We start from the raw sequence: 25,384 nt of genomic DNA on the forward strand, positions 1-25,384 counted from the left end.
AAGTTGCTAGGAGGAGAGGTAGGAGTTAAAGAGTTTACTATTTTTAAAAAATAATACTTTTCTCCCACTAACAGTGGGAAGAAGAAAACTGAGAGCTCTTACTGACTGACAGCAATTTTGTCTTTCCACACACCGCTTCCTCCCTTTCCTTAAACTGGTATCAATTCACTGCATGACTTCCCTGCTACTGAGGTCACTAAGATAAACTTTACTCATCCTGGTGAAAGGCCCCCATGTTTCCTTTCTTCCCCTGGCTGGAGGCTTATCCAAGTCCTGCGGCAGACCAGTTCCTAATGAACAGCAGTTCTCTCCCCGCAGTATGCAACAGCAAGGCAGTTATGTGAGCAAAGCAGACACAGTGACCACACACACAATCCTGTTGCTTCACATAGATATATGTATGGGTATAGATATACTGTATATACACATTGATTTTTTATATATATATATATATATATAAAATAACACCTTGTTTATAAAGCGACATTTAATTGCCACTGGTTCCCTTCCCGCCCCACAAAAACAATAGTATACAAAATATAAAATATTTTAAATATTTATAAACGCCGCAAGAAAAAAATAGAACTGTACGAAAATATTTTTTTTTTTCTGAGGTTCCTTCCCTGCCCTGTGGTTAGGGAAAGAAAAGGGGTACATGTTTGGCCAGCCTAGTGTGCCTTGAGTCCATAGTTGTTAAGAGGGTAGGAATATGCCCTGCCTAATACTATCCGGTCCCGGAGGAGCTTAAATAAGACATAATAATTGCAGAAAAGGATAAGGGCCATGGAGAGGGTGTGGTTCCACTTCTCTGAGCGCAGCAGTGAGTAGAGCTGGTAGCAGACCACGCTGCCTTCGATGAGAATCAGCAGGTTGAGCAGCCGTAATGGACGGTGAAATAGGAACTGCAGGGAAACAGTTAAAAAATGACAGATTTCTGTAATTTGTTGCAGTGTTAAAGCAGGGAGGGGTATGTAAGTAATGTCAGGCACCACTGTGCTGGGCAGAAGGAATGTTAGCACTCCAACCACTGCTAGCTGCTACTTGGGGGAAGCAGCATAAGAAACAAGGCACGTAAAAGTGTCATTTTGCTTGAGAAGGGGAGGACCTATTGGCCAGAGGACGTACTTTCCCATTTCCCCAGAAAACATTAACTAGAACCCTCTTAAGAATATGCTACTGCCTGATCAAGAGCTGAGAAAGCACTGCTAAAGCAGCCGTAGCTTCCATCTTGCCCAGACATCACTATAACACTGCAACAGGAAAGCCTTTCCGCTGCAAACCTGTATTTTATTTAGCAGCGACAGGCTGTGGCGCAGCACTGCACTCTGCTCTGCTGCAGCTAGGTTTGAGCCTCTCCTCCCTACCAGACGTAACACATCAAGCAAGAGAAGAGATACTTGCATAAAAGCGGGCATGGGACACGTCTGAAGGCACTGCTACGTTGTAAGGCCCAACCGCTTTATACAGGCATCGGCTACGTCGCACCAGAACTCCTTGTGGCCATATTGTGTTTTCTGACCAGCTGTGGGGAAAAAAATGCCAGAACATCAGCATCTGTGCTCCCAACTCCCCAAATGTGTGTTTGCAGAAACGGACTGCGTCTTGCAAAATACCAGACCCCCCGTCACAAGGACAAGTCCTTGCTCCCACTGGAAAAGCAGAGAGAGGTGATCACAAGCCCACCAGATGGACTCTGCGTAATGTGGACAAATTGTTTCCAGTGCAAGACCCTAGCCCACTGCATTGGAGGGGGCCACCCCCTGCCCCTGCACAAGCTGCTTCTCCAGCAGCCAAGAAGAATCTCAGCATTTGTTTCTGGGAAGGAACCAGCAGTAACTGGAGGAGCTCAGACAGGTCTCTAGAGCACGTTTCTGTTTCTAGGGAACTGAAAGACCAGCAGAGTTGCATGGGGAATGGAGAAGTATCCTTAGTAGATAAGCACTGCTGATATTTAGTCATCTACTAGAATGTCTTCTCAGCCCCTTTCTGGACATGCCAACCTCTTCCCATCCCCGCACTCACATGTGCTGTGGAGCATTGCTGTAGGAACCATGTTCTAGTTTCTGCCACTTGCCGAGGTGGGCAGCTGATCTGTGGAGCAGGTCACAGTACTTGGGAGGCAGCAGCTGAGTGGTCAGCATGACAAAGGCATTGATCCACACCATGATGAGGTGCTCACAGGACCAGCGCATGTCGTAGTACTGGGTGCTCTGCAAAGAGACCAGGCGAGAACTTGGCACCGCTGTCACAAAACAGAGGAAGGAATGACAAGGGACGTACTGCGTGTGCATCCAGCAGACCCACACCACACATGACAGGCATGCGCTTTTGGACCAGTGATTTCAGAGGGTAATAGCTTAGGAAACACTCAAGACTCCCTTCTCCTTGACTTGAAGGAAAAAGGGCAAGGGGGATGATGCTGCAGCTGGTGCATCTCCTCCTCCAGCAGCAGACAACAAAGGGCTTCGCCTGCCACAGAACTGCCCCAGGAGCACCACCTGCACCAAGACTACTACATGGATTGTGGAGCCCTGCCTATTTCACTACACCAACAGGAGCTCATTCAAGTTAGAAAAACGACAGATTAAAAGATACAACCCCCACATTGACAAGAGGTTCTTGGATTTAGCTTGCCAAGCGTCCTCATTGGCTCTGCTTTCTAACAAGCTGACCACCAAAGCCTCTGATCCAAGCACTCAAAAGCCTGGATGTTGGATCTGAGACAGGTAACAACAGGTTCCCTTTCCTAGGAAGAACACAGCTATCCATCTGCCTAAGACAGGGGGTGGGAGAAGGGGAGTTAGTAAGTGGGGTGATGGGACTAGAGGTGCATCACATTTATGGCAATACCTATCCGCCAACCAGGAGCAGTACTAGTGCCCTCCGGATGCAGCCATGCTCCGCTATCCGGGCTGCCAAAGGGGAGACAGAGAAAAGGGGAATTAACCAGGAATCTGGCCTGGCAGCAATTCACACAACATACAGAAGGAGACGGCAGGCAGGGACACGGAGAGCTAGACAAGAGGTACCTTCACAAAACACAGTGGCAGGAACGCCACGTAGTAGGCACTGAAGAGAGAGTTGAAGAGAACTTCCTTGATCCTGCGGTTGAAATCTGCTTTTAGGCACTCCACCTCATTGCGGATGAGATCTGGGGAGAGGGGGCAGCTGTGGGTGGGGATAGATGTAGGATTATTGAACTGTTCCCTCAGGGATTCCCATAGAAGCGAGAGGAAATCTTTGGGTTTGACCAGAGTGCTGACAGCTGAAGCCCCATCATCCACCATCTGGTCCTGTACCAAGTAACCACAGTCCGCAGGTAGGGGCTGTGCTCTGCTGTCCTGGTGGAAGCAGCATAGAGGGACATAGACACCAAACCTGCACGGAAAGAAAGAAAAAGAAAGAAAGTGCTGAAATGACAGCCATCCTAACATGAAACAGGGGGCACCTTCTCAACAGATGGTGGCCCTCATGAGAGGGACACCACACAGGAACCCTCACTCCAGAAGCTAGTGGCCAACTCTTCTCCCTCATAAAAGGCAAGAGGCTGCAGCTTCAACAGCTGTGCAGAGAAGCTTCTTTAAATCCCACCTGTAGAACCAACGACCCCAATGGCTCATTCTTCACTCACAGTCAAGGCCCCTCACGTAAACAGCATATTGAAGCAATTTGCTTCATCAGCTCAGTGCCACCTCCTCGCATCATCCCTGGCCACTCCTGCTTCCCCTTTAATCATATGATGAGGAGATGAATTACAGCCAACAGCTCTGCTTCCCATAGCGGTTCATGCCACCCCCAAGCAGCTATGCTCCCCCTACCATGAAGGTACAAGGCGGTATCACTCACGGGTAGCCCAGGAATAGAAGGTTGAGAACAGAATGGCTGCGGAAGAGGTTGACCAAAGTCCAGCAAAGCACCCATCCACAGAGGGTGAGCAGCACCAGGCGCACCATGTAATGAATCACTGATGTCGCACCCACCTGAGAGGCCTGTAAATGGAGAAGAAACACTCAGTGGCCCTGTAACACCAGTGCTAGAACACGAGCACAGGGGTTGCCTGTGGAGGAGAACTTGGGAGGGGTGCCAGGAGGCACTCCAAGAGTGATGGCTGCCCTCTTCCTGCCAGAAGCAGGAGACCAACTCTTACAAAGACAAATACCTTTTGTTTTTATTCAGGAGTTGTAGAATCCAAAAGTTTCAAATAAGCACAAGTTTTTGGGTGCAACTAAAAGAGGGCCTTTTAAAAATCAGAGCTGCAAAGTCCCGTATTGCTCTGATGATAGTCCAGGATAGCCTGAAACACATTTCCTCTTGCTCTTTCCTTTAGAAGGATCAGGTGTCACCATTCGTTTTCCTAAAGAACTGGAATGTCGCAGCTCTTAGCTAAGGGAAGAGAAGATGGTGCACCTTGGCAATCCCCAAACTAGATTATCCACCACTCATCTCTACTGGACGTACAGGCTGCAGTCCAGCGAGGAGGTACCACCTTAAAAGGACAGCAAGAAAGCTTGTTCCAGTCTCCAGAGGGGAGAAGGCAACTGAACTATGAAAACATTCTTAGGGGTTAGAGCCAATAGAAGGGATGTGCAAAAACTTGCATGGAAGGTTTCAATGTAGAAATTTCAGTCTATGGGAGGTTTTACGGAGGATGTGAACACAAATGAAAATGGCAGGAATCTGAGATGAAAAGAGACTTCAGAGATCCCATGTTCTCCATTTACCTATTCAACAGGACATAACTGTTCCTTATTTTTAAAGTTATTGCTTGGTTGCTTAGCCTGGAGTTGTATTAACCAATTCAGTGGACAGAACTTCCATTTTCCTCAAAATGACCTTTCTCAAACATGTATTTGACCTGGTTCTGCTCTCACAAACACAGATAGGGTCTCAAAATCTGAGGTGACATGACCAGAGTCTCAGACTTATTGAGTAACCAGGACTAGAAAAGCAGTTCTACCACCTATTCGTATTTCACTTTAGCGTACTGACCCTTCCCCTCTAATCTCTTGCTCATTTTTCCAGTCCTGACTAACATCCCTATTTGCCATTCTGCTACCTGACTTGCAACTCTCTCAGCCACTTCTCTGGCACGAGGTAGTGAGGTACAGTATTGCACCTGCAAGGATACAGAAGCAAGTGGGACAATTTCATCTCTGTCTAGCTGCAGAGGCAACAGAGCTACTCAATACTGCAGGACACAAATGGGCCCAAGGAGAAAACTCCAAGGCAGAAAGGCATCCCCAAAATCTTAGTCCTTCACACCCAGACTTGTTCTGGGAGGAAGAAACCCTCCAGCTATCCAACTTACAGAACCTTCTCAGGCCATGGATGGTCATGCTCTGCAATCAGTACTGCAGGCAGGAGAGGGAACAGTGGGAATGTTACCTCAGAGATGAGGGCCCACACCAGCCTCCGCGCCAGCATCACTGTGATGAACGCCGCCAGGTGGTAGTCAATGAGGTGAAAATTCTGAAGAAGGAAAGAAAAAAGGTCTTCACCAGGGGAAGGGACTCTGAAACCACCCAGCTGGGGTGGAATTGGAAAGCTGGCTGCGGAGAGCACATTAGGACCTCATGTAAGCATTCCCCAAATCTCTGTTAGGGACGAGGGAGAAGGGATAAACATCAGCAACACAGGAATGTCTCCAGAACCAAGATGATCTCCACATGGGGGTTCCTACCCACAGAGAGATTCCCACTGAAAACAAAACAAGCCCACCCTTCAGGCAGGTATCTTTGGGGTCAAAGGGATGTCTAGGACCAGGATCCTACTATGGAGAACAGCTTGCAAGTTCTCCTGGGAAATGCCACTGAGCAACCAGAGAAAGGGCAGCTGAAATGGAGCCCAGAAGTGAGCACACCAACTCACTTTAGCTCTTGGTCTCAGAAATGGTCTGTAGTGACCAGTGCTCCCTGATAATCAAGTTGATCTGAGAAATGTCATCTTCATGGGCCATAGGTCAGTATTAGAAGTTAATGTTCACTCCAGTTGCATCCAGTTAGATACAGCTCTTGGACCCCTTATGATTTTTTAGTGAAGCCATCAAACGTGTTCTGGCTAGAACAGTTAGCAGACTCTGAATACTGCTGTCTGGGACTTCAAGGACATTTTGCATGAAAAAGAGCGCTTGACTTCTGATGGGAACAAAGAAGTGACCATTAAATCCTTTTGGGTAGCAAGCCTCAAACAGAATGCTTTTTCTTCAAAGAAAGCTGTGTCCACCATCACATAGCTGAATTTGAAATGAATAGCTGGATAACTGGAACACCAGCACCACCTGTGGGTATAGTTAACTACGGAACCACCTCATACTTCCAAGCAGCAAGGACACAATATAAATTGAAGGACCACCGCAGAGGCTTCCATCAGATGAAGTTTGCTGACTCAGGTACAGGTCACTGCCAGGTTGTGCAGCTTAACGGGCCAGGAAGGAAACTGAAACCAAGGAGACTGGGAGGTTTACATAGGCTGAGGATCTGACTCCCTCCCCATCTCCTCTGCTACTGACCTGCTAAGAGACCTTAATGAAAACTTGCATCACCTCCCTTCTCTCAGGCTCTGTTGTTTCCACTGGGAAGGGGCACCCACAGCAGGAGAAAGCAGGCTCCTGGAGTCTCAGCTCCATTTCAAACCCTAGAGACTAGCTAGGCCATACGAATATCTGCAAGAAATTTCCACTGAAGGAGTTCTGCTGACACCTCTCTCTCACCTTCCATGTATTTTCTCCCCTGTAAAACGGGGGTGACATGGCCCTGGCTGATGGGGGTGCATGTGAACTCCTTTTCACTTCCTTAATGTCAAATGCTTGGTGATTCCTGGACTGAAGAAGCATGAAAAGAAGCTGCGTAATGAAAAAGCACAAGTGATGGCATTTGCTGGGGAACTCACCAGTGAGGTGCAGGAAGCAGGGTGATTGTATGGGTACCACCAAACAGTCTTGTAGATGTTGATGTACTGAATGAAGAGGGCTACCAGTAGGTAGATGAAGAACAGGAATTCAAAGAGAAGGCTCCCATCCAACGGCAGTTCGGGGATCCGGCAGTGCCGTACAGGCTCTGGAGTAATCAGCGCTGTGATTGGAGGCGCGGAGAGGCTGATGGCACTACCATTCCTGAAGGAGATAGATATCACTCACTTGGTAAACGTTCTACATCATCTCTACCATTTTCCAGGACGGGGAGTGCGTGGGGTTGTGAATTTGGCACTGGGCATTGCTAGAGGAGAGATGGCAGCAGCCTTGCATTCATATTTGTGGGGCAAGACTGGTGGTGATATTCTTCATCTTCTTAGCCCAGACAAAACCCTTATCCAGCATTTTCACCAGACAACAGATTGGTCTGCCAGAGGTGCTGCAGCAGTATTTCAGTAAACTTGCAGATGGAGGAACAGAGGCAGAGAGGAAGGAGGCAACTCCAAGCAAAAATCATTGAGGACTCTGTGCCAGACCAAGCACTTAATGTTGGCTCCTTCCACCCATCACTAGGACATTACAGTAGCACCCAGCCTCCTTCTCCAGTATTGCAAAGTAACCATTGTCATTCTGCTCACAGTTCCTCTCTTGAAAAGAGCGGTAACTAAAAATGAAATGGAGGACTTTGGCCACCTCGCAGAGACTGATCTCTCAAGTGTTCTCACACTTCCTTCTTCCCTGGCCTTCAGAGGAGGCTCGGACAACCAAAAGCTCCAGCAGACTAAGCTGATGGAGGAAGTTCAGCCATGAACTATGCTGTGTCTGACTGAAACCAGGATAAGCCATGCTCCCCCAGGACCCTGGGGCACTGAACTCCATGGTCTCAACAGTTACTTGTTCCTCAAGAATCTAAAACTGTGCCATCTATCTCTCACAGCCAGAGAAGTAATTAAAGGCCAAAGCTAAACAGCTTGGATCTCTCTGCTCTGTAAGGATGAACCTATACCAAGTAGATCAGGGCCTCAACATGGAGCAAATAGCTTCACTAGTCTGCTAACTTCTGTATGGAAGGAAGTAACACTGGGCCCTTTTAGTCTTTAGGCCAAATGTGGAGATCTAAATATCACTGTGTGTTCCTTTTTCAGGCCAAACTTCCCCAGAAAATGGAGATGAGCTTTGCCAACTGTGAGACTTAGTTTCACACGCAGCCAGAAGGGCTAAAATAGAATACAGGCATCCTCCTGCCCTGCCTTTCTTTCACGTAGGAGAGGGACTTACAGATGAGTTGGACTTGATGATCTTGTGGGTCCCTTCCAACTCAGGACATTCTATAATTCTATGACTCTATGAACCCTCCCCCAGGGTGATTTTAATGCACGAAGACAAGAGGGACCGCAGAGGGAAGCGTGTGCCACAGCAGAGCTCGGAAGAGAAGCTGGAAGAGGTTTATCACGCAGGGCACATTCCTTCTTGGAGGGGCCATCTCCTGATGCCACTGCAGAGGGCTCAAGGTTTCCACTTCCCAGTTCCTTGCTTTAACCACGAAGCCACGCTCCCAGGCAGAATTCAGAGCGGATCAAGGCTCCTGGCTTTTAGCGCTATCCTGGCTGCAGGAGTCTCAGCAACCCTCTCTTCGTCCTCACCTGTTTCTCAAACCGGTACCGTTTCCACAGCTCCCACCAACCAGCGTCTGGAGAGAAGGCAAAGCTGAACGGCTTAGCTGCTGCCGGCTGGGTCCCCTCCTTCCACCGGGCATGACCAGGAGCCAGTCCACTTCCAGTGCCTCCGGCAGGCTGTGCCCCGAGACCCAGACAATGATCCCGAAGCCTTCCTAGGTCTGCAAAGGAGGCAGAAACATCACTTGAGCTGCAAACTGGTGGTCACCTAGTTCACACCCCAGCCGAGCGAGTTCATGCGAAGGGAAGCCACTCTCATACATGCAGAGCCCTGTGGGACACCCATCACCACCCGAAAACACGGTGCCATTTCAACAGCACTGGATCAGCATCCCCCTGCATACACAGCACGGATGCCACTGACACTGTGTCTTTAAAAAGGGGCTGCTTAAATTAGCCATCAGTGACTGCTCATGCTTCCTGTGGGCTGGAAAGCACCACTGAGCATCTCCAGTACTCGAGACCACAGGACTGCCTGCCTCATTTCAAAAGCAAGCCTGGGGAAAGCCCTCTCCCTGTTCTGCTGCAAAGAGCCACTAGAGCTTCCCAGGTCTTCTCTACCACCCAACACATCACATGGCAGGGTCTGATGCTCGACCCTCTCTTGCGAGAGCTCAGAAAAGGCAGCCTTATTAGGTCTCAGTGAAGTTAATTGCATGGTTCAGCTCCCTTCTGTGCTATGAAAGCCCCACTGACACAATGGTAGGACATCCATTTAAAGGTGGATCTAGCTAGCAGCGTAGTGCAGCAAAACACACGTATTATGCATGTCCTTCAAATGCACACGGAGGCAATCACATATCCCAGCCTTCAAAAAAAAGTAAGCCTTTAAATATTTATTTATTTATTTTTATTTCACTGGTGTCCCACACAAGACGAACACCTCTCCTGTGAGGATAGGCTGAGAGAGTTGGCGTTGTTCAGCCTGGAGAGGGCTCCGGGGAGACCTCATTGCGGCCTTTCAGTACTTAAAAGTGGCCTATAAGAAAGATGGGGACAGACTTTTTAGGAGGGCCTGTTACGACTGGACAAGGGGTAATGGTTTTAAACTAAAGAGGGGAGATTCAGGCTGGACATGAGGAAGAAATTTTTTACACTGAGGGTGATGAAACACTGGGACAGTTTGCCCAGAGAGGTAGTGGATGCCCCATCCCTGGAGACATTCAAGACCAGGCTGGATGGGGCTCTGAGCAACCTGATCTAGTTGCAGATGTCCCTGCTCATTGCAGGAGGTTGGACTAGATGAGCTTTGAAGGTCCCTTCCAACCCAAACTATTCTAACACTACAAGGATTTCAGCAGTCAGGTAAGTTTCTGACAGACAGCAGACATGAGAGAGTGAGGAGTTGAATTGGAGAGCGAATCAGAAGTCATTCCAAGTACATGTGTCGTATGTAATGCAGACGCTTAATGAGCATCTCCCTACAAGGACTCTGGTGTGTCTGCATGTCTGGAGCCTAATCACCTGCCCTTTTGGCAAAGCATCATAATCAGAAACATCCCAGGGTCCAAAAAAAGTACTCACACCTTCTGGGAAACCCTGGATCTATCTTTGAAATTTACAGATGGAACCTATCTTCTATTTATAATTCAGTTATCACCCCCTTTAAAATCCTGAGAAATCACAGCTGGCAGAAATGCTAGGAAGTTTGCTCAATGAGTCACACCACTGTCACCATGAACACAGCCTGCAGGAGAACTATTCTAAAAAAACTCTCAAAGAATCGTCCTTTTTATTACAATTTCCCATCTTTCGTCTCTACTTCAACAACCGATTCTCAAAATTTCAACCAAAAAAAAAAAAAAAATCAAGATGTTTCATCAAAAGATAAATGCTTTCCACATACCCTCATGAAGGTCATGCAAAAAAAAAAAAAAAAAAAAAAAAGGAGTTGTGATATTGCATGCAAGGCGAGAGCAAACATTGGACAATTTGGACTTGGAGGAAAATAATGCCTTTCAGCAGACTTCAAAATTTGCATTATAATTCCAATGACAACACAACAGAGAATTGAAGCCCTCCTTACCTTTCTAGTCAAGACTCTAAAGTTTTCAGAAAACTTTCTCTAGGATGTTCTGGAGTTTTAATTGGGAGTATTTCTATTTCAGGAATTGAATATAAAAAGAAGAAAATTCTCCTGCATGCACAAGATGAGCAGAGGCAGCAACACACAATGTAATGTTCACTTAGGGCATCCAGACACTTTACATAAGCAGCTAGGGCGAATTAAAAAAAAAAAGGAGAAAAACCTCTAAAAGGAACAACTTTGAAAGCCATTTTAAGCCAAATTAAACTCTTACAGGGACTGTGGAAGCCAAAACAAATGGTCTGATTCAACCTACAGATTATTTGTGATAACGGATGCAATACATCAGTGGTCTAATTAGTGGTATTAACAGTGGAAGGTATTTTATGCCTCATTCAGTAATTCATGTAAATAATTTAACAGCTCTAATTAGTATTATCCCATTAGCATGCTTCATATGCTCACAAGACATATAGATACACACATATAGACACTTGGACACTGCATAATCACATTTCCACCCTCTTGTTTTGCAAACCAGTAAAACGCAGCTTCCTATCAGTAAAACAGAATGTCTGTGGAAAAGGAGCCCTCCTTAACATCACTGCACCATATTTTAAATGCACTTGAATAAGCCCTTTCACAGTGATCCACGAACATATACAGACTGGGCAGTTCCTCAAGCCAAGCTTTAAATAACTTCACTAGAGTCTGATCAAATTAGGTAGATGTCTATCAGAGCAAAATCTGCCTAATAACCATTCCTTTTTTGTTTGCTTTTGTTTTGTAAAACTAGCTACACAAAACTGAATCTCCCCAGATAAAGGTGAACAAAGCAGTGAGATTACAGATCAGTTTGACTCTAAGTCTGCTTTTTTTGGCCTTGAACCAATCAACAGCACTCCTTTTTTGAGGAGAGCGACATGGGAAAACGCCTCTTTATAGTTTTCAATTAATAAACAAAGACATGATTCTACTGTGAAAAATATTCTAAGAAGGAAAAAAAAAGCGTCCATGACCCTTTATGCCAACAGATAAAATTCCTGTATGCATCCAAGTCATATTAAGAAATAAGAGCCCGCAAAACGAGCTGGGAGTCCACCAAGTCCCCAACCCATCAGCAATCTTCTTTTATATAGTCACAGGTACAAAAAGTGAGTAATGGAAGATAAAAGTTTTTCCTGACAAGACTCTTTAGTCCATTAATGTGATTCCACATTGTTCTTCCTAGTTCACCTATAATTTCCCACAAAAAGAAATCACATGCTTGTAGTCCATTCATCCTCAACATCCCCAGAACAGAATCTGCCTAGTTTCCAAGATGTCCTCTCCTCTCTCAGGCAGATGTGGGCATCATAAATACACACAAGAAGGATTTGGAGACCAGCTACAGAATAGTGGACAGTGGTCCTACCTGTGCACAGGGAACAGATATGGGTACAGACAGCTCTTGGGTCCTAGAAAGGGACTGCGCTCTTTCTTCGGGACAGAGACAAAACTTTCAGCTGTGACGTGGTTCTAAGAATATCTAGGAACATAAGGCATCAGACACTCTGATTTCCTACCCATCAGCTCCACAGTTACCCTGATGAGGCAGGATCAAGGTGAGCAAGAACCACAGCTGTGAGCAAGGCTTTGCTGATGAAGAGTTAGGTAGATGAACTATCCACCAGTTCAGAGGTGGACAGTTCAGCATGAAGCCTGGTCCTGTTCCCCAGGGACCATCACTCAGAATCATGTTCCTGCATCAGCAGCTGCCCAAACAGCTCTTACAAGAGACAAATCAGGAGAATCAGAATGAAAAGTCTGCCTGGTTCCCCATCTCTTTGCTGGAAACGCTACAATGCTTAGCCTGTTATTTTGATAGCGTTAACATTTTTTTAATTGGAGAAAACTCTGAGCCTCCAATCCTCTCAGGAGGCTTGCTGCACCGAGACGTGAGAACTCTCAGAGCCTGGAAAACATTCAAGAGGCTCTCCATGACTCCACAAGTCCTACAACCCGATACTCTCAAGAGCACAAAGGGAAACGTGGCCACCCTCACTTCTTGCAACGTGGCTTGGGAAGACCAAAGGTCTCTCATTGCAACTCTCCACCTTGATCAAAGCACCTTTCTTCATGGCAGTAAGCACAGGATTTCTTGGGGTGAAGCAACACATTGCCTCTGTGGCAATGCCTACCTCTACCTGCCTCCTCCTCCTCCTCAGCAACACAGAAGTTCTCAGCATTGTCTGGGTTGCTAGCAAGACTTCCCATTCAGGGTGCCTGTGCTTTATAGAATCATAGAATAGTCTGGGTTGGAAGGGACCTTCCAAGGTCACCTCATCCAACACCCCTGCAATGAGCAGGGACATCTGCAACTAGATCAGGTTGCTCAGAGCCCCGTCCAGCCTGGCCTGGAATGTCTCCAAGGATGGGGCATCTTCCACCTCTCTGGGCAACCTGTGCCAGTGTTTTACCACCCTCGTTGTAAAAAATTTCTTCCTCGCATCTAGACTGAATATCCCCTCCTTTAGCTTAAAACCACTACCCCTTGTCCTGTTGCAACGGGCCCGGCTAAGAAGTCTGTTCCCATCTTTCTTATAGGCCCCTTTGAAGTACTGAGAGGCTGCAATAAGGTCTCCCCGGAGCCTTCTCTTCTCCAGGCTGAACAACCCCAACTCTCTCAGCCTGTCCTCACAGGAGAGGTGTTCCAGACCTTTGATCATTTTTGTGGCCTCCTCTGGCCCTTCTCCAACAGGTCCGTGTCTTTCCTGTACTGAGGGCACAGGAAATTCCCAGCTCTGCAGGCATGGAAACACACCTGCCACCTCTGCGGTGCTCCCTCGCAGGGAAGCACAGCGAGCCTCCCCTGCAACACGGCTGCTGAGCACTGACACGAAGCACGGGGAACCACCAGCACTGACAAAGCGCCAGTGATGTTTCCAGCCCCTCTGGGTGCTACTGGTAATAACCTGAACCACAGCTAGCGTCAAGTGCGGGACAAAAGGACAAAGGAACTGGGAACGGCGCAGGGAAAGTACAAGCCAAGGCGGGTGGGAGCAGCAGTGCAAGAAGCAGCCGTTCAGTGTCAAAGGGCAAGGAGCACCACCATCTTCAGAGCACTCAACTCCTGCACCCAGCTATCTGGCAATTCTTCCCCCCACATAGTTAGCTGCCTGTTCCCCTGCTGTCAGGAGCACCAGCTTCTAGGTCATTTTCCTTCAAAAAGGAACATATATCCTGGAAATGGACTGCCCGGATAAGCCCCGAGGCATGAGCTCCCAGAGCACAAAGACAAGCGACCATTTAAGACCTCGCTGGTTCGCCCTGGCCTGAGCAAAAGGCTCTGTCCCCAGGGCTGCCACTGAACAGCACGGCCAGCACCTGCACAGCTTCTGAGGCTGCTGACTGCCAGTGCCCACAAGCAGCCCCGCAGGTGACAACAGCTCACTGTGTCCCAGACAGTGGCTTCTTTATAAAACCTTGTTTGCAAGGCAGCAAAAGACAGTTACCAGCCCCTGGTGAAACCACTTCTGGAAGGATGGAAGGAGGCAAATCGGGCAGGATTCTCTAACCTTTGGGATTAAATATATACTGTAACAGTTGTGACTTTCAGCTGGCCGACAAACGGCTCTTTCTCCTCTTCCTCCCTCCTGCCCCCATCACTCTCCAAAATCGAAACAAGCAATGTAAAAAGGTCACTCGGTTACTGATGTCCTCACTTCAAGTTGCTGTAGCTGGTCAACCTAACCCCAAACTTAAATTTGTCCAGCAATCCTAATGTCTTTGCACATTACCAGTGAATCCACCTTATAGTCAAGTCTTCTTTTGAACTGCTCTGAGTCCTAGTTACTATGGCTTATTTTTACTTCCTTTTAGTGTGAGCCTTTTATTTATTTATTTATATATCACACTTTGACAGCTGGAAAAACTGAGACACAAAGCTGGCAAATGACTCACCCAATATAACGCCAAGAAAAACCCAAATCAACAAACAGAATAACACAACCAACCAAACAAAAAACACACAAAAAACCTCCCACCAAAAACCCAAACCAACCAAACAAAAAACAACAACAAACCCCCATACAGACAGCAAACCAAAATAAAATGATAAAAGAGCCTAGGAACAGCAATAGCTGCACACGTGCCTTGGTCACAAGGCCACCGTGTCAGCGCCCTCACATCTGCCATGCCGAAAGCTGAGAAGCTGCAAAACTTCTGTGGAAGCCTTAACTTGGTTTGGGAATAAAAAAGCATATGGTTGTTACAAGGGAGGAAAGAACCAACAGGTTATCAGATGGAAAGATAAATATTTGGCTTGTGCAGAGCTCCCCCAGCGCTAAGTCAACACAACCTTTCAACTCAGGCTGGCTCCAAAGGCACACACTCCTCACCTGGCCCAAAGCTCAGCACCGGCCCCAGGGCTGGGAGGGAAAACCAGTTAGGAGGGAGGGCTACCAAACCAGCAGATTTTCCATATCGCCGTGCCGTACGGAGTGATGGATTAAGGAGGAGATGTGGTACGGAGAGAGACAGAAACCCCCCTGAAGCGCAGTGCAGGGTTGGGCAAGGAGGACGAGCGCTGGGCGGTGAATCACCGCTGTCAGGTGATGCATCAGCAAGACTAATTTTTGCTCAGTGACTAAGAACCAAGAACCTCCTCTGTAATAACAAAACCAACCTGGCAAGACCAAGTCTGTAGGCTTTTCCGATACAGCACAACTCTGGCCAAAGAGGCTCCATCTATCAGTCCTCTAAATACGTGCCAAAACCAAAGGGTGAAAGCAGCAAGAAAAAGGAAAGATTTCACAAAGAGCGTATCTATTGTATGACTCATTTCAGCCATCTTCAGCAAGGAAGGCTAGAGCTAAGGAGACAGACAAGCAAGGAAAATAAAAGTTCTAGCTAAAGACCAGGTGAAGGCAGTGCCTGCCATGTCTGGGTGACCCAGTATTTCAAATACCCACCAACAAAAATGGGAGCACGAAAGAAAAATTTTCCAGGAAAAGCCTCTCCGGGTTGAAGTGCAGTAAGCTCGGTTCAGGTCATTTTGCAGATGTGCTCTTTAAGGATGGGACATGGATTTAAGTTCTTAATACTCTAGACCAAGAAAATTATCCAAGAGATTGAGAAAGCAATTCTTTAAAATGGAGAAGGATTTCCAATGCAAATCCTGTACATTCTTTAAGAATTCCCTCAAAGACCTTACTTCAGAGGGTGCAAGGAAGAGCTTTCCAGAGGTATGCAGGGGATACAGTCCTCTTCAGAACACAGATGAGTTCAAGTCTTTGTGAATTGGAGGAAAGAAGATACACAAGCTAAGCGCTCTTAATGAACCTCTCATGAGTACAAGAACAAAGCCGCAGTTCCTGGAATAATAAGATAATACTTTATAACCATATAATTACCTTGTGCAACTAACTGCTCCAGGAGGTCAAAGTAAACAGCTTAGTAAGACTTTAATGAATGACTAGAATAATTTTATGAATGAAGACAAGGGAAATTACGTTCCAAAAAGGTGGAGAGAAAAACCAACTAACCGAACAAAAACAAACCCACAACACAAGATCCTCAGGGCTCAGGAGCTACAAGTGGCTGATAACACATTTCTCACCAAGGCAACAGGATTGCACAGTTAGCAAGACATTAACATTTTCTTTGGCTTCTTTTGACATATACAGCAACACTCACAGCCAAATACTGGATCTGGGAATAAAGCAAGCATTGGCTTGTCCTTGTAGGAGAGCAAGACAGAATTGCAAAGTTGAGCTTTTCCAGCAGAAGAGGGAAATGCAGGCCTGACCAGTTGGGTCATGGTCTATTTCGGTCCTACAGTTCCCATGCTTCTAAATGGTGTGGGGAAAGGGCAGCAAGTCCAGCCTCATCCACAGCAAGAGGCTCCAACCAAATAGCTGGTGAGAATTAGTGAGCTAGATCTAAGGTTCTTACAGACAACCTGCGCTGTCGTCTGTAAGCTCAGGACAGTTTCAGCTTCAGATCCAAAACAGGATTTGGATATGTAACAACACAAAAGTCTTAAGCTCCAACTCCATGTGCCCATTACAGACAGAAACAGAAGTTCACTTCAGAAAGGGACACGGGCTGGGAAGCAATGCCAAATCATAAGGACGACGTATCAGCAGACACAACACAGGCAAAGCTATCAAAGCTGGCTCTTAATACAATTTATCAACATGCACTCCTACATCCATCTTGCACCAAAGCTCTTCAGTAAATACTCTGTGCAGTCAGGGAGCTGCTAAAACACAGCCACCGATGAACGCAGAGAGACTGCTCTCTGTTACACGGAACACCGCACAGCGACTGAAAAAGGAGAGGAATTTTAGCTACAGCCACTGAGATTTTCTTTTGCAACTTATTGGGGCAAACACGCAGCAAAACAGACCCCTACGGGGGGTGGCAGAAGAGAGAAAAAATAAAAGATGCTCTTGCCTTAAGAGCCCATCTTATAATTTTCAGCCAAGCAAGCCACCAAAATATGCATTCTCCTCCAAACCCTGAATACATACACATTGTTCAAAGGCCTGAGTACAGGACTGCACACCAGGAACTCTCTGCTTTTAGTCTCTTCAACTGACTTCCAGGGAAGTTGTTTTACTGATTTAGATCTCAATTTCCTTATCCCAAACAGGATAAACTGTTCGGCGAGTATTTCTCCTCCCAGGGGTCTCTGTACATAGTAGTGAATATTTTTTACAGTATTATTTTAGTGCTTTAGACAAGCTTTTTTAAAAATAAACAGAAGCTGCTTTCCTGCTGGTTTTGCTCATCTGCCAATCCCTATGTTTAATTTAATGGAGAACAGTGATGATGACAAATCACAGGGAGTCACTAGGATTTTTCTATTTTGTCCTCATGTAGCTAAAAATAAGGCAGGCATCTGCCATCTGTAGCAATGAGTTTGAAGGCATGGAGTAAAATGCAAGGAAGAAACAGCTTCTCGAGTCTTACCCCGTGTCATTGCACTGGCATTCATATTGGAAAGGATCAGTGCAACAACTACTTGCATATCCCTGACACTGTGGAAAAGCAAAATTATTGCAGGGAATTCTAAATAAATGGTAGTTTGCATAAATCATAAATTCACATTAATACATAAAACACATATGAGAATACATCACTCCCCTCTAATTTCCTCCTAAATAACAGCGATACAAGCTCCCTGCAAAACAGTAAAGGTCTTCAATTCAACTTGCATTACTCAGGTAGGCAGCACTCAGAACACTGTACAACCATTTACAGAGCAACTAACATTGCAGTTCAGGAAATTGCAATAGGATACATTAATCCCTGGTATAATTAATTATACCAAGACTAATTTAGCTGCCTGAATCTGTATACACACTCCCTTATAAGTATTACGGGGCCACAGATGTCTGCTGATAATTTTGCTTTAAACCAAGCATTTCAAACCTCCAGCACATGTGGATGCCGCTGCACCACGTTAGCTAGCACAGTTTTTCTGATTGGCTTGCGTAATACTCACTTCCCACCAGAAGTCTCGTTTTCCACTTGTGACACGTTCAGCCCAAAAAGTCAAAAAAGGTTGGAAATTACTCTCCAACGGCTACACCCCACAAAGAATGGCAGGAAACCTTTCGGGCAAGTTTGTGATAGCTCATGAACTATTTGCCCAAGCCACACAGCTACTAGAGATTCACCTCTGATTTTAAAAATCCACCTGCCAAAAGGCATACCGCTCATCTAGCAGTAGGTATCTCGTTGTGGAACAGTTAGACATAAATGGACTAAAGTTTCTATCACCACAAGAGACCTCCTGTGGTTAGGTGAACAAAGAGGAGAGAGCAAACTTCATGGCACCATCCATTACTGTGACAGGCAGACGGAGAGCAGATTAAAGAGATGGCAGAGGAAAAGGATCACCAAAAGAAGAGGAAGGTCGACTGTCATAATTTTGTATCTTCCTTACAACTTCTTGTGCATAAGGTAGCACTGCAGTACTGACATCAAACTGTATGAGTTCTCCAACTGAATGGCAGTGCAAGAAGAACAAAGATTGGGCCACAACAAAGGTAAATATGTATAACAGAATATCATGCTGCACAATTAAGTATGACAGATCAAGTAGTACTAGAGTCTAAGGATTCCAAGCATTTAAGTAGCTTCCGCAAACCAAATTCAACCCTCCTCTCTATTTCTCAGCCCATAAACATGCCAGGATGTAAAATTTCACAATGGACAAACAAAATAATGGTCAGAAACTGGTAATATTTTTAAGACCAAATGTTCTAATAGTAAACAAATTCAGCCAAATCTCTGATTTTCACCAGTGCTAAAATGCACACACATCTTTGTATCAACAATAAAGTTCCTCTTTAAATCCAGAGTACGAATCCAACCCCTCCAACTCAAGGGTTTCACATCCATAAAACTAGAACTGAATCACATGTTTGTAACTGCTAGAAAAAAACTTTTTTCCAGGATTCTGTGATGCTGAGGCACAGGGAAAGCACTGAGAATGAGGAGCAGAATAGTCTCAGAATCAGTACTATCTTCTTGCTTAGCACCATATCCATCCTTAGGAGCTGGAACTCTACAGAGTTGTACTGAGTGGCCCAACTGGCTTCTGAACTTAACACTCACGGAAATTAGAAGCCACCTTAACAAACGTTTCTAGCATATATGCTCTTGTTGTATTCTCAAACATCCAGATTTGATGCCTGCAGAAGAAAAAAAAAGTTAGTTTTATGATATCCAGACTTGAGTTGCCCAAGTCAATTTGCAATACAGAAACTTTCAAAGAAAGATCGGTGTTCAGTGCTGCTTAATTGCAAAAACAGCAGAAAGGCGTGGTTTTTTCCCCCTCAAATACTACATACATCGTTTGATTCTCTCTCTCAAATTTCAGACCAAAAAGCAGTGTCTGAAGAAAGCATAGACAAAAAAGTGATTAGGCCTCTGCTTTAACAGTATACCTATATTGGCAATGTTACATCAGCACAAATATTTCTAATACAGGCAGGCCACTAAAATGAGAACAGCTTATTTCCTTAACTACCACAGGATGACATTAGTGTCTCTGTAAAAAGAATAATTCAGCAAGGTGCTAACCTGTACCTTGAAAGAAGTTTCGAAAAGAATTTACTTTCTTATAAGTAGAATAGCAACATACTCTGCAAAACCAGGAAGTAAAATGTTTTATCTCAGTTTTACAGTCGGAATGACTGTAAAAAAAAAGGAAAAAATAAACATAAAATAAGAGGCCTGCCATTAATGTAAATTATCAATGATTTTGAATGCTCGGGTTGGGGCAATATAGACACTTCTATTGGTAAGAGTGTGGATAACCAGATCTTCTGAAAACCAGGTCTCAAATGCCTGCAAGTCATTAGGTCTGCAAAGAGACAGCCCGGAATGAGCTGTACAGGTGGCGTGCAGACCTCTGTGGTCTCACGATTAGGAGTACACATCACGCTGGACACAGTTAACTGTGTCAGTCATATTACCTGAGCTCCTCTGTTCTTCCAAATAAATCAGACCAGGACAGCATTCCCACCCTACATGCTGGTTTCCACTGCAAAACCCAAGTCAAAGATGCTCAAGAACAGAAACACGGAGTAGCTGTACCTACACCTGAAGAACTTCCAGTCTGATAAGGATCAAAAAGGAGCGGGTGAAGTTTCAGCACAACTCCCAGAGAGGTCAGCAGCACCTGGCTAGCACCTTGGCTCCAGTGGGCCCAGGTTTTACTAGCAGAGTATTATCCGATCACAACACGAAGCACCTCGACGGAAGGAGCTGGCGCTCCAGAGGAGCAGCTGGAAGGAGAAATGCATGTCAGAAACAAAGCCACTCCCACAACAGGAGTGCCAGGAGGTGAGCAAAGGAGCAGACTGTGGGCTAACGGGCTGGTGTCCTGCTCTGTTCTCAGCATCCTGTGAAACTGGAGCTGAGCCATTCCAGTCCCATCCTCGTACTACCGTATACCTCCCCCAGAAAATCTCTTTTGATCGCAGCAAGTTAACAGACCTGAGCTGGTTACAGATGCAATGCCTCGTTTCCAAAAAACTTTACAACTCGCCACTTTATAATATAGTTATCTCATTTTTTCACTTACAGTCGTAACAGACAGCAGTGACATGAGCGGGCCGTTATTCACAACGAAAAAGCATGCATGAGAGCGATCACAAATCTCAAACAAAGCTGCCTCTGTTTCCGCTATACGTTCACATGTTAAAATGGTGCTGGAGTAGCGAAGGAGCTACCTCATGTAATAAGGAAAGTCACCAGCCTAACTGCTATCCTACATAACGGAGGATGATGGATACACCATTTAATCAGTGGTACAAAAAAGAACAGCTGTAGAGAGGTGCACCCACATCCATTCTGGAAACAGTACCTTATGGGGGGTTAGATTTGCCACGATTTAGGGAAGATTGCCTCAGTTCTTCATGTGCCACAGGACGGTGCCCTCTCCTAACTCCTTCAGAGGACTGATTACGTAGGGACGGCATTTTAAAACCCAAAGCGAACCTACCCATGACCCCAGACCAACTTCTTCGTGTTCCGTCCTCAACCCTCCCACCGCGGAGCACCCACCTCTCAGCAACACGCTCAGACATCTTGCTCCAAACCCAGACACAGCAGGAAACGTCCAAAACGAGAAGCCCGGCACCCAGTGCGGTTAACTTACCAGCCAGGAAGAAACAAAAACGGCAGAAGCCCCCGCACCTCATAAACACACACACACACGAAGTTACAGGTCGGCGGGAGGCAGCACCGCACGCCCAGGGCAGCCTGCGGGGGCTCCATGGGGCCGCCCGGCCCCGCACCACCCGGGCAGGGTCCCGGCGGAGCCCGCCGCAGTCGCTCGGGCTTTTCCCGGAGCGGAGCTGCCCCGAGGGAGCGGCGGGGCCGGTACTCACACATCCAAGCGCGGGCGGCGGCGCGGCTCGGACATCAGCCGGCAGCGGGGTCTCCTTCCGGCGGCAGCGGCCCGGCCCCCGGCAGCCCCCCGGTCGGCCGGCGGGGGACGAGGCGGCGGTGGCGGGTGCCCCACGGAGCGCCTCTCCTGCCGCCGGGCAGACGCACCTCGCCGCTGCCCGCCGGCGCCCAGCGCCCTTCGGCGGGGCAGGAGCAGGGGCGGGCGGCCGCGGCCGCCCTGCGGGGAAGCGAAAGGAAGGGAAGAGGAGGAGGGCGGTCCCGGCCTCGGCACCCCGGCGCGGCCCTGCACACCGCCGGCTGCCCGCGCCGCTGCCGCCGCAGCTGCCCGGGAGACGTGGCAGTGAGGGCTGATGCTCTCATCACAGAGCGACAGGCGGCGGCGGCAGCAGCCACCGCGGCGGCCGCCGAGCCGCGGCCGGCCCAGGGAGGGAAGGGCGCCGCGGGGGCGGGGCGGCCGCGCCGCGCCGCCATCTTGGTGGTGGCAGCAGCGCCGCCGGGCCGCGGTACCGGCGGCGTCCGCCTCGGTGTCGCCGCCGGTTTGTCCTTTGTGCTGGTGTTTTACACCCGCACAGCGCTGGGATGTTGGGCAGACCCCCCAAGCAGGAGACTCCGGGGGTGATGCTCCGTCTCCTTATTTGCTGCACCAAGAACATTTTTGCTGCTGTAGAATCGCAGGTAATACTAAATCCAGAAAACTCCACGTCTTGCATCATGAGACGCCAAAAAAAAAAAAAAAAAAAGAGTCATTAACTGCGTCATTAACTGCTTCATTACAGCCAGCAAATCCCATGACTGCACATCGACAGCTGAAAGGACCTGCTGCCATTGCCATGCTCAGCTGAGGTGCGATGCAGATGCCCAGCTGGAGAAGCCCTGGGCCACCTGAAGATGTGAGAAGGTGCACACAGGTACTCGGGGCAGCCTCAGGCACTGAAGCACCCAGTGAGGAGCGAGCAGCGGGGAATGGGCATCGGGCAGTGTCTGCAATAGCCACCAAGCGGCAGCAAATAACCAAAAGTTGGCGGTGGCTGACACCAAACCACTGCAAGGCTTTCTTGAGCAGTGCTCAGCAAGTGACTTCTGGGCCAGCTTGAAGATGCTAGCCCAGAGCTGGGGAGCTGAACTGGTGAAAATGTATCTCTTTGAACGATTAGCTTTCACAATCACCAGAAAACTCTCCCAGGGAGTGAGAGGAAATACTGGAGGAGAGAAATAATCTTCTGTGTGAGCAGTAGACAATTCTGCATGGGGATGCACCAGTTAAAAGTTTTATCCTGAGAACGTGCTAAGTCTATCGTAAATGGCACAGAGCAGGCCTGACCAGCCCTTCCCTCTATTCTGTTTTACTTTTAAAACAACGGTCTGGAAGGGGCTCTGATAAAGTCTCACTGGCATATCAGTGTTGGTTGGGCTTCTTTCTGATACAGAATTTTCCCTCATTCCCTGCCAGCAGATCAGGGCCTGTCCCTCGTGTATTCACTTTCCTTCCTCCAGCTTCAATGGCATCTTCAGATGATTTTCATGTCTATGTGCTGGACCACAGCTGCCACACTCTGCCCAGGGAGGTTGTGGAGTCTCCTTCTCTGGAGACATTCAAAACCCGCCTGGACGCCTTCCTGTGTAGCCTCATGTAGGTGTTCCTGCTCCGGCGGGGGGATTGGACTGGATGATCTTTTGAGGTCCCTTCCAATCCCTAACATTCTGTGATTCTGTGAAGAGACCGCATCTGCCTGCCCTGCTGCCCTCGCACCTCAACTTTGCTCATCCTTCTCCCTGTAGCCACAAAGATGAGCAGTGACATCCCAGCTGTACCATAGTCCCTGTGTCTGCACCTCTGTAATATACACCTTGTACTAGGAAATCCGCCAAAGTGTTTCACTGTTCCAGATCAGCTGGAAAACAAACAAGCCAACCAACCCAACGAACTAAAATGTGAAATCTTCCAAAAAATAAAATGTTTTTAACCTCAGTCCAGGTGTTTCTAAAGCCTGAGGCCCCTGCTTTAAGAGAAAGCTGCTCTTCATGTAAAATATGCTCAGGAGATCTTAGCTGATGGAGCTGTGCAGCAGAGCACAGTAAGGTAGTAGAGAGAGGTCTATGGTAATTCAACTGGGGGCAAATTCCTTCTCGGCCACAAATCTGAACACCAGTTTAAGTCTGGATACATGTAGAAGAATCTTATAGCTACTAGGCATTTTGACTCAAAGAAGCAGCTTTGTGTTATTTGTCAAAGTTAGGCTAATGACCTGACAACAACTCTGGACATTTTAAGATTTACACACCCTCCTCCCTAGCATAATACTTATTTATGGGGATGCATACAGAATTCAATGAAATGGTATGGAGACTTGGGTGTCTCATCTTTTCCCTTCTTGTTCTTACATGGAAACAGTATGAGCCTGAGACAATTTACTCCCATCTATTTTTGATAGCGCTGTTTCAGAAATACTTTGCATTTAGCTGCTAAGGTCCTTGTAGCAAATCTATGGTGTGTTGTATTTTTATCACTGAATTCATCAGAGAGCTGTTTTCTTGCAAGGAAACTGTAATCCAGACTGAGGTAAGGAAACTAGTACTGAGGAACAAGGAGCAGCTCAGGCAGAATGTAAAAGATGAAACCACCCTTGTTACATTTTGTGAAATACCCCCAGTGTTTTAACTTATCCTTGCATGGGACTTCATCATATGAAACACTGGCTTACCTCAATGAAAATCCTAGAAAGTACAGAGGCCCATGTTCAAAAAGACCCTTCCTCTCTGATTAAATGTGTAACCGCTACAGGGACTTTGACAAAACACTCATCCTGAGTCACCGTACCACCACCTTCCCCACCGGCCAGTACACCAGCAAACTCTTAACGGTATAAAATGTCTTACACTCTCAGCCAGTAGCACACTTGATTTTGCCTATTTTACATCTGTTCCTTTTTTCTTCGAATTCTCATTTCCTCTCTGGTATTTCAGGTTAATGCCCTTCTCATCTGCTTCTCACTTCTGCCACACTTCGAGTCTGTTTTCCACCATCTCTTAGAAGACCAAAACCCTTTGTCACACTCCCTCCTGTTTCAAATCCCTTTCCAGCCTTGCTGATTTAACTCATTCCTTTTTCATTTTATCAAACATCTCCTCTACCCTTTTACTCCAGGGCTATTGTCCCACACACTGTGGGACATAAATGGGTGTGACCCTGAACAGTCCTGTGAATTTATCTTGGGATACAGCTGTTATTCAACTTGGAGAGTCAAAGCCTTACCTTGGCAAAGACCCAATTTCCGTCTCATGTACAGGGAGGTATCCAGACAAGGTTGGGTACCATTAACAGTGTAGCTGTAGCAACATGAAAATCAGCATGAACCAATTGCTCGAACATCCACCAGTTGCTGGGATTACTTTTGAGGCCCACTGTAATCTCCTGGTTACTGACACCGCACCATTACTGGCAAGTGATCCAACTTGGCTGACTTGTACAACTGTGACGGTAAGTCATCAACACCAGGGAACTTCTCCATGGAAGTTATTTTGTGCTGCCAAATGTTTATTTAGTGTATGCTAGGATTTGGCTCCAAGGATTAAAATAGGGTGTAGCTGAATAAGACACAGTAAAAACAGGAGCACAAAACTCTAGATTTAACACAACTACCTTAACACTCTTACAGAAAATAACAGTGTCACGGGGATCACGAGTCACCAATGTCTAAACACTTGAAGTGGAACATCCTCTTGTGCCCACACAAACACCGGTTGGATTTTGTGGGCAAAACACTGCCTGGGAAGTCAAATCTTCCTTCCAGAGGTTCCTCTGTATCATATCTGCATGCAAGAAAGGGTCACCTTTCAAGGCAACACTGCACCAGGCAAACA

General features: G+C 46.9%; 1 protein-coding gene across 2 annotated transcripts; it reads right to left on the reverse strand.

Annotated features, from left to right (window-relative positions):
* Positions 1-381: 381 nt before the first annotated feature.
* Positions 382-21,718, reverse strand: TMEM39A (transmembrane protein 39A). 2 transcript variants are annotated; one of them, XM_065643315.1, is made up of 9 exons: positions 21,505-21,718; positions 8,554-8,747; positions 6,889-7,111; positions 5,386-5,469; positions 3,847-3,989; positions 3,030-3,378; positions 2,023-2,210; positions 1,402-1,522; positions 382-902 (listed from the first exon to the last, which is right to left on the reverse strand). In XM_065643315.1, the coding sequence occupies exons 2-9, from the start codon at positions 8,664-8,666 to the stop codon at positions 669-671; spliced, it is 1,455 nt and encodes a 484-aa protein (XP_065499387.1). In that variant the 5' UTR covers positions 8,667-8,747; positions 21,505-21,718; the 3' UTR covers positions 382-668. The 2 variants fall into 2 exon arrangements, with proteins under 2 accessions (XP_065499387.1, XP_065499378.1); XM_065643306.1 differs by lacking the exon at positions 21,505-21,718 and having other exon boundaries at positions 8,554-8,764.
* Positions 21,719-25,384: the final 3,666 nt, after the last annotated feature.

This window comes from Caloenas nicobarica, chromosome 1 (assembly GCF_036013445.1).
Source record: "Caloenas nicobarica isolate bCalNic1 chromosome 1, bCalNic1.hap1, whole genome shotgun sequence".
NCBI lineage: Eukaryota > Metazoa > Chordata > Aves > Columbiformes > Columbidae > Caloenas > Caloenas nicobarica.

Bases quoted from the DNA above. Each gene is read 5' to 3' on its own strand.
- TMEM39A (XM_065643315.1), bottom strand. From the start codon at position 8,666: ATGCCCGGTGGAAGGAGGGGACCCAGCCGGCAGCAGCTAAGCCGTTCA. The intron at 3,379-3,846 runs GTGAGTGATACC...CTTTCCGTGCAG, and splicing joins CTTCTATTCCTGGGCTACCC to GTTTGGTGTCTATGTCCCTC. The intron at 1,523-2,022 runs GTGAGTGCGGGG...TTTTCCCCACAG, and splicing joins AGCAATGCTCCACAGCACAT to CTGGTCAGAAAACACAATAT.